This window comes from Sarcophilus harrisii, chromosome 1 (genome assembly GCF_902635505.1).
Source record: "Sarcophilus harrisii chromosome 1, mSarHar1.11, whole genome shotgun sequence".
NCBI lineage: Eukaryota > Metazoa > Chordata > Mammalia > Dasyuromorphia > Dasyuridae > Sarcophilus > Sarcophilus harrisii.
In genome coordinates, this window is record NC_045426.1 from 87421156 (window position 1) to 87431255 (window position 10100).

The 10100-nt window shown below is 39.7% G+C and overlaps 1 protein-coding gene across 1 annotated transcript; it reads right to left on the bottom strand.

Moving 5' to 3' along the window:
- Positions 1 to 4690: 4690 nt before the first annotated feature.
- LOC105749568 (5-beta-cholestane-3-alpha,7-alpha-diol 12-alpha-hydroxylase-like) lies at positions 4691 to 6546 on the bottom strand. The gene has a single exon (XM_031959989.1). It carries the CDS (start codon positions 6489 to 6491, stop codon positions 4965 to 4967), a length of 1527 nt encoding a protein of 508 aa, XP_031815849.1. The 5' UTR covers positions 6492 to 6546; the 3' UTR covers positions 4691 to 4964.
- Positions 6547 to 10100: the final 3554 nt, after the last annotated feature.

Below are 10100 nucleotides of genomic sequence, written 5' to 3' on the forward strand. Positions count from 1 at the left end.
CCCCTTTTATCCATGAGGACAGCCCCAACACCTTGGGGGCTGGTAAGCTGGGTAGGCAGCACTGCTACTTTGCACTCCCTCTGGCCCCTTTCACTCCTCCTCCATAAAGAGTGGGTATAGTAGGGGGAAGGCTCAGGATCTTTGCCTAACCCATTTTGGTGATTTTTATGGTGAGATTGAGGAACCAACTCTCTATTAAAAAAAAAAAAAAAAAAAAAAAAGCAGTACAGAGAGTTAAGCAATTTCTAAAAGCTTAAACTGTATTCTTATCTTGCTCTGCAGCCCTGACAAAGGGGAACACACCCATCCCTAGACCCTGCCTCACAAAAAAATCAGTGGCTGTTTGGCTGTTTTTAATCAAAAGCCTCATAATTGAAGAGGTCGAAAAATCAACCCCAGGGATTCAGAGCATTTTTTTTTTCAATTATGGCTTTTTATTTACAAGTTATATGCATGGGTAATTTTACAGCATTGACAATTGCCAAACCTTTTGTTTCACTTTTTCCCCTCCTTCTCTCCCCACGCATTCCCTCCCCCCAACAGCAGGTTGACCAATACATGTTAAATAAGTTAAAGTATAAATTAAATACAATATGAGTATACATGTCTTAACAGTTATTTTGCTGTACAGAAAGAATCAGACTTTGAAATAGTGTACTATTAGCCTGTGAAGGAAATAAAAAATGCAGGCAGACAAAAGTACAGGGATTGGGAATTCTATGTAATGGTTCTTAGTCATCTCCCAGAGTTCTTTTGCTGGGTGTAGCTGGTTCAGTTCATTACTGCTCCATTGGAACTAATTTGATTCATCTCATTGTTGAAGATGGCCAGGTCCATCAGAATTGATCATCATACAGTATTGTTGTTGAAATATATAATGATCTCCTGGTCCTGCTCATTTCATTCAGCATCAGTTCACGGAAGTCCAGAGCATTTTTTTTTAAAAAGCCTATGTACATCAGTGGCTTATTAAACCTAATAGGTATTAAGGCTCTTGTCTAGCCTGATTCTCTGAGTCCACACCCTTAATCTCTACCATCCTGACCCAACCCCAAGGAGAAATTAGCTTTCCTAGAAATTGGAGTGAAAGGGTTAAACTCTTGTTCCTAGCATTTTATCTTATATTTTTCTTTGGCATTCGATATTGTTAGATGGGCCATCAGCATTCTTAAAGGCAGCCCACAGAAGGGACCTGATGCATTTCGTCCTAAAGGTTCCATTCCCAAATGTTGCCATCTCAACCCTGGATGACACCCCACTTTTAATCTGCTCCTGAGATTTGTTTTCTCTAGACTTCAAACTTTGAATTTTTAATTGCCCTTCAACTGGGAGAACGTGGGACAACTGACTGGGGACGACTGACTGGGACAAACACCCCTTAGATACCCTGCTGCCATCCCCAAACCCCATACTCAACTCCTGGCATGACCCCCTCCAAAATCTCTACAACCCTTGCCAGGTTGAAACAGTTACATGAAGAAGAGATCTTCACCCCTTTATCCCAAATGCATTTGGAGGTGACTGCTTGAGGGAAGAATGAAGTGGGGACCCCGAAACTCTTAAAAATCCTTAAAGGAGAAAATCTCCTTCACCTCTGCCTCAGTGAGGGACCCTGCCCCAAGGGACAAACAGTTTCATCCTTGTTATCTAGGTGGGGAGGGCTCAGTCCTGAAACTCATTGAATTCAATTCAAATTCCAACTCAAGCTGAAACCCAGCTAGGAGCCAACTTGGGACTCCACCCACTTGTTCCCTTCAGTTAAAGATCACATTATAAAAGAACCAAACTAAAACCCTCTTTTGCAGAGGTTCCAAACATGCCAGCTATGCCAAGGAACCTCCGTCCACTGGAATATTCTTTCCAGTGCCACCCTCTCTTTACCCTCACCTATTTCCCTAACTAGACTTTATGAATAAACCTCTTTTATCAATTTAGGTTTTTTGGGTCTGTAAATTCTTCTACAGAGGACCTCTGTACTGCCAGAAGGGAGTCCCCAAAACTCCCTACCCTGTGCTGAATCCCAAGGGGGTGCAGGGGAGCCAAACCTCTCCATTTGGTTCCCTGAACCCCAAACTTGCCACTAGACCTTATCATTTAACTCCCTGACCACCAGAAATCCTAATGTCATTTTGTCCCTAAATCTGGACCTTATCACAATCATTCTGTATCATGTCACTAGACCCAAATAGCTCCAGAAAAGAAAGTACACACTTCTTCCTTATTTCAGTCCAATCCACTTGCATGTCATGATATCGTCTCCCTCATATCAAGGTCCTCTTCCAGAATGGACAAACAACAATAATAGCAGTTAATATAAAATTAGGAATATGTCTATCTAGTAATTACATGTGTAAAGCTAATGATCAGTTTGACCCAACAGTGACATTACTGGGTCTGTATCCCAAGGAAATCATAAAGGAGGAAAAAGGACCCACATGTGCAAAAATGTTTGTAGCAGCTTTTTTGTGGTGGCAAAGAATTGGACAATGAGTAGATACTCATTAATTGGGAAATGACTGAATACCTGTGGTATATGAATGTAATGGAACATATTGTTGTATAAAGAATGATGAACAAGCTGACTTTATAAAGACCTGGAAAGATTTACATGAACTGAAGCTGAGTGAAACAAGCTAAACCTGGAATATGTTGTACACAAAAATAGCAAGAATGAGTGAGGATCAACTATAAAAGACTTGGTTCTTTTCAGTGGTTCAGTGATTCAAAGCAATCCCAATAGACTGTGGACAGAAAATTCTGTCTGCATCCAGGAAAAAAAAAACTAAGGATACTGAATGTGAATCAACACAAGCTATGTTCACTTCTTTTTTCCGTTTTTTTTTTTTTTAATATCTCCCATAGTTTTTCCCTTTTGCTCTGATTTTTCTCTCCCAACATGAATCATAAAGCAATGTAAAAAATAAACAAACAAACAAATAATTAAATACCAAAAAAAAAAAAGTTAATGATCAGGCAGATGACCAGTTTCTTCCTCTCAGCAGGCCCACCCTTTTGTGTGCAGAACTACTCAGAGAGTGATCAACAGTTATCACAGGTTACAGGGAGGTCAAAAACAAGGAGGAATGAAAAAAGGCCATTAGATTTGACAATTAAGATATCATTAACAGTTTTGAAAACAGCAGTTTTGTTTGAATAATGAGGCCAGAATCTAGGTTGTAGGGAGTTAAGAAGAGAATAAAAGGAAACATAATTAAGGCATCTATTGTAGATAGTCTTCCCAAGAAGCTTGGCAAAAATAATAGGGAGATATGAGATAACTAATGAATGGATTCAATAGGAAATGCTACATATATACCATGAAAGGTATAGCATCCTCCAAAATCTATAAAGAAATAAGAGAGGGATAGGTAGATGGGGAAGCAAGAAGGAAGAAGACAAGGGAGGAATCTTTGGGTGGGAGGAGATTAAGTAATAGTAAGCCAAGATATAGAGCAGAATTTAATGAAAGAGTTAGCAGTTAGACATGTGTACGTACATCTGAGGTATGTGGGTGTATGTATGTATGTATGTATATATCTACATATGTATGAACAAATATAGCTTTTCTTAACTGTAGCTTGCTTGGAGGTAGTGGGGGGATGAAAGGGACACGTGCATCTATTTGTATCTGTATGTATGTGTATGTATATCCCTATATATGTATATATAAATACATCCTTTCTTAATTATAATCTGCTTGGGAGTTATGGGGGGACTGAAAGGAGGAAAAAGAAAGTAAATAAGGAGTACAGCAGAAAACAAAAGAACAATTGACAAGGAAGAAAAGATGGACACACATGAATATAATTTCTTCTACTAATACATATATACTTTCTTAAATTGGTATTTGTTGTCATATATTTTGAATCCTCCCTGATGTTCTTCTGTGTACATGAAAAAAAAAAAAGAATGGAGACAGAAAAACATGTGGTAGGAAATAAGAATTAAAAGTGAATATTTTCAAATAACAAAGCCAAAAGAAAAGAAAATATTGGACAGATGTGAGAGTAAAGAAGAAGAAATAAATTACTGACTAACTATAAGGACAAGAGAGGAGAGAGTCTGGGTGCCTGAGAGGATGGTGGTGTTGACAACAGAAAGAGGCAAAAGTTGGAAAAGGGCTCAGCTTTGGGGAATAAGCATAATTTCAGTCTAGGATGTGTATAGTTGGGACATCAAGATGCAGCTAGCCAAAGTTAATCATATATCCTGCACTGGAAGTGAACCAACACTTGATCTGGAATGTAAAATTGGAATGATCTAAATACAAGTTCTAACTGTAGCCTGAGAGTGAAAGAGATGACCAAGGGAGAGAATGAGAAAAAAAGAATAGAACCTTGGAAGCTCAAAAGCAGGAGAAAGGATGAGTCTGCAGAGGAGACAGAGAAGGAGCAGAAAACAATATATCCTATAAATGGCTGTTCACTGTTACAATCTCAGACTGGAAGGGACCACAGAGGTCATCTAGTCTGACTTGTACTTGAGCAGGAATCCCCTGCACAACATCTCTGTAAAGGAGCTAGCCAATCTTTGATTGCTGACCTTCAGTGACACTGTCCTATGACTCGAGCCCCACCGTGTCCATTGCAGCCCATTATACAATGGGATACCCCCGATGGATTAGAGACTTTTTTACCCTGTTATTTAGGTGAAACCAATCTCTCTACAACCCATCAGGAGAAGAGAGATCATTCAAGGAGATTAAGGAAGGGTAAGAGGAAAAAAAAAGTCCTCAGAAGGAAGAGATAGTAAAGAATGGCAAAAATTACAAACACGAAAGAGGTCTGAGAAAAGACAGCTAGAGGTGCTGATTGGGAAATGGAGAGCAGCTTAGTGAGGGTGGTGAGGATGAGACCCATGTTACAGGAGGGAAGAATCTGGGGAAAGAGTGGGTAGATCAAGGGGGAGAACATGACTGTACCCCACTGCAGCCTTGACCTTGTGCAAATGTTTTCACCATCAAGCTAGAAGCGTATCCGATATCGGAACTGGACATCCTGTATTGGCTGCATGGCACCAATTCCAAACCGCTTCACATTTATTGGAGGGATCTTCACATCCTGATCAACTAACTCTATGTCATATTGTGCGACCATCAAGAACACAAACATTTTCATCTCATTGAGGGCAAAGAATCTCCCAGGACAGATGGAGGGGCCACCACCCCATGGCAACATGTGTGATTTAAGCTTTTTCCCTTGCTTATAGAAAGCTACTTTTCTGCTGCCATCAGGGTTCAGGAAACGGTCATATTTGAATGTAGTGGGGTCTGGGTAGATTTCTGGATCCATCTGGAGGAAAAGGTAGGGGAACATGCAAACTCTATCCCCCTGGCGGAGGGCATACTCCTTGCCATTATCCATTTTCAGGATCATGTCATGTTTCACAGCCCTGGTCAGCAGAGGGGCAACCTTCAGGCGTAATGTCTCCTCCATGACACTGTCCAGCACTGGGGTCTGCTGTAACATGCTATACTCAACACTGATGGGCGCCCCACCTGGTCTCATCTCCTTCCCCATTTTCCTGAGAACTCCTTCTGCCTCCTCTCTCACAGCCTTCAGAGCCTCAGGATTCTTCAGGAGGAAGAGGAGGGCCCAGAAGGACACAACACCTGTGTTGCCCTGGGAAGCCCAGAGCAATATCAGATTATACTGGCTCTGTCCTAGCTCAGGCACTCCCAAGTCAGCCAGCTCCCGCTGAATAGAACTGATCCATCCACTCACATTATCCTTCTCCAGCATCTGCCTTGCAGAGAGAATATCCCAGAAGAAGTATCTGAGTCTCTTTATTTCTTGCTTCTCCTTGGGCAGGATCACAGAGTGAAACATCCGAGGAAAAAGAATGTCGAATTTCCTGAATTCTTCAAAGACTTTCTGGGATTGGAGCAGGTCCTGAGCATGGCCTGCTTTGCCATTAGTAGGTAGATTCCCAAACAAGGCCAGGTAACCAGCTCTAAAGACAGTATTGTAGCAGTATTGAAATAGCCCTTCCTGCTTCCACTCCTGAGGTCCTGGTCTCCTATCAGCATCAGGTTCTAGCATCAGGATCTGCAAGCTATCCATCATGGCCTGGGTCAAACCAACTAAACCAGTACCCATCAAGTACTTTGAGCTGTTATTGTTCATTATCTTTCTATGATTTTTTGGCGCTTGGAACTCAAAGATTTTGAACACCAAATTAGTTGCAAACTTAGAAAAGTCCAACTTGCTTCTGCTTTCCTTCAGAATGACATCAAAAGAGAAAGGATCTGTGACAAAGGTGATGTAGCTGCCAGCAATATGAACAGTGAAGATCTCCCCATGACGTTCTTGCATCTTCTTCAGGAAACCAGAGGCATTTCTAGACATGTCCATGGCATGGCCCAGCCAGGGGATGAGGCCTTTGTCCAAAGGGGGCTCATTGACTCTCCTCTGGCGGAAGGCTCCCAACCTGTATAGCACCACCAGGACAGTGGTCACCAGGACTATGAGCACAGAAGCCCAGAATGCCATTTTCACAACCCAAGAGATCTTGTTCCAGGCCACTCAGGTGAAGTTAAAGTGCTTTTTGATAATGAGAGCCTTTTATAAGCATAGGAAAAATCTTTTCTGCCTGTACCTTGTCCTGTTCCTGTTTATAAGAGGTTAATTATTATACAGGACTAGGCCAGAAAGTAACTGTTGTGATGACCTTACTGTTTTTGGAAGCCTGAGGACAGACAAAGGGAGAAGAACCAAACAATATCAGGAGATATTTGGGGAGAGGAGCAAAATTGTATTTAAATTTCAATTTACCTTTTGGGGGTCCTGGTAATGATGTAGAGGTTAGGAGAACCTCAAAGGTTTACAAATAAGCAGTTTGTTATTGACTTATTTTAGTCATATCCACATCTCATGTCCAGGGCACCATAATTTTCAGCTTGTACATATTTGTTAGCTTGTCTCCCTTATTTAATTGTAAGCTCCTTGAGGGCAGGGATTGCCTTTTGGTATCCCCAATGATTTGTACAGTGCCTGGAACAGAGTAAGCACTTAATAAAAGTTTATTGCCTAACTGGAAGGAGATAGTTGGGTAAGGAACAGAGAGAAAACCAGTTAGGTTGAGTCACAGAGTGTGAGATAATATATAACACATCTATAATATATAATAGGATCAGAACCACTGGAGCATGTAAAGGCTAGAGATAAGAAAGAAATTACACTGTAGGAGATGGAATTAGATCTGTACACAGATTGAAGAAAAGTCCTGGTTTCCACCAACTTTCCTCCTCCTTTTCCTCAAGGAATATAATGTCTCCATTATCATCATGAACTCATATTTACTGAATATCCATGATATGTAAGCCCCTATATTAAATGCTTATGATACAAAGAAGGAAAAGATCTCTGAATTTCAGATTTGAAGGGGAAACATCTTCAGGCATCTCTTCTGATCTATTTCTGGAAAGGAATTCTCATATAATATCAAACAAATAAGCAAGGAACAAGTATTTAGTTACCAACCCTGTGTTAACCACTGTGCTAGGCACTGGGGATACAAAAACCTGAATACAGGAATCTCTGATATCAAGGACTTTATATTTTAGTGAGGGGGAAAGTAGCACATCAATAACTCTATACAAAATAAATATACAGTTACAAAAGGAGAGAGACCAGTAACAACTGTGAGGTTTCATGTAAAATGTGATGCTTGATTTATGTCTTGAAAAAGAAGAGGAATTAATTGAAGAGAAGGCATCCAAAACATGCATTCAGGAAATTCAGTGAGAATCAGAGTCAGTTTCTATTCCCCCTTTTCCCTCAGATAATCTGTTGAGGTCATATCCACATGTAAGGGTGTTGCCCTTTTGGACTTTGACTTTGACAAAAAGAGGAAAAGGCCAATATCAATGTGAGATTTGCCTATGAAATCTTTTTTTTTAAGTAGTTACCAAAACTTTGTCCTTTGCCAGAGCTATGTCATCCTAGGCAAATCACTTAACAACCTCAGTTTCATAATCTGTAAAATGTGCTGGCAAACTCTTTTAGGCTCTTTGCCAAGAAGACACTAAATGGGGTCACCAAGAGCCAGATATGACTGAAACAATTGAACAACAAGAACAAAGTCTACTCTCCTGTTCTCTGTTTCAGCTGCTCATTACCAAGTGACCAACAGGAGAACTTTTGAGTTAATAAGTGGGGAACCATGACATGCCACCTCTCCCTCCAAAAACTGTTTTACAACTATTGGACAAGTATGTTTTTCCTGATTATGGCTTAGTTGGAAGATGGGATTTAACTATTTACTATAAAGTAGAATAATTTTTCTCACTATGACGACCTCTTCTTAATCCAGAAAGGCTTGGTAAAAAGATATCATAGCCATGAATACAAGAGGCTATACTTCTCTGCTGTGATACCTTTTGACTGATATCAGAAGAATGTCAGACAAGGGATCAAAATTAGAGAATCTTCTACTAATCCTAAATTAAGGATTTCTGCCCTTTCTTAAAGACTATAATTATTTCTGCTTATAGCATTAACTTGAGCCTGAAGCAGGAAGTGTCAGAGATAATAACTGCCTTTGAGGAGCAAACCCAGCTGAAAAGATGAATATCTAAACCTGCAGTGGAATAGTCCAATAAAATGATCTAATCAAATCCTTCAATTTATAGATAAGTAAACTGAGGTACAGAGAGATGCAATGACCTGCCACTAGGTCACACAGTAGTAAGCAATAAATCTAGAATTCAGGCCCAGGTCTTCTGACTCAAAATCTTCTTTACAGTGAGGAAAACACATTTTAAGTCTTACAATGTTATAGCAATGGGAATTTTTATTGATACTATAATTCATTGTGAGAGTCCACATCACCTGTCTCAAAATACAACTAGTTTTGGGAGGAGTAAAGCAAAGCTTTGGGTTCCCTGATAAATTGAATAGACTCTACTGCCATTACACCATTCATGGCCCACATTCTTTCCATATGATTACATTGAAGGGTGACAGATCAGAGTGAATGGCTCAATAGAGTTAGTTTGGTAAGGACAACCCAATTATTCAGAAGTTCAGAGAGGCATGACCTCTTCACAGTTTGCCCATCTGGGCTTTAGAAAATTAAAGAGTAATTAGAGATTAACCAAGTAGTTTTTGAATCTATCCCCCAACTCTTTTTTTCAGCATTCTAATATAATGCCTCAGTGACCTCTGTGACATAGATGTAGAATACATATGACACTTGGGGTTTTCTGTGAACAGTAACATTTTTCATTACCTGATTCTTTAAGTAATGACTGCAGGAAGGTAGGATGTGACTCGATGAGAGACTGCAATATATAACTAGATGACACTCATCATAGTTGCTCACAGTTGTTTCTAAAGACTTCCCATAAGCTGAAATTATTTCCATTGGCCACCATCAAGCACTAAATCCTTGAAATCTCAGGCTACTTTTCCTAACACCACCAATGACCTTAAGAAAAGCACTGGGAAGTCTTAAAAAGTCCATTCTGCGTGGTTTTGGATATTAGCCTTGGGTTAATATAAAATAGGAATATGTCTGTCCAATTTTCAGATGAATAAATTAAAGCCACTAATAGTCATATGAAAAAATGCTCTAAATCACTACTGATTAGAGAAATCCAAATTAAAACAACTCTAAAGTACTACCTCAATCTGTCAAATTGGCTAAAAAAAGATAATGATAAATGTTGGAGGAAATGATAAAAGTGGAAAAATTGGGACACTCGAGGGAATTGTCAACTGATCCAGCCACTCTGGAGAGCAATTTGGAACTAAGCCCAAAGGGTTATATAACTGTGCTTACCCTCTGATCCAGAAGTGCCACTATTGGGTCTGTATCCCAAAGAAATCATAAAAGAGGGAAAAGAGTCTACATGTGCAAAAATGCTTGTAGCAGCTCTTTTTGAGGTGGCAAGGTATTGAAAATTGAATGGATACCCATTAATTGAGGAATATCTGAATAAATTATGGTATATGAATGTAATGTAATATTATTATTCTGTAAGAAAGGATGAGCAGGTTGATTTCAGAAAAGTCTGGAAAGACATTCATGAACTGCTGCTAAAGTGAGTAGAACCAGGAGAACATTGTACACAGTAACAAGATTATATGATGATCAGC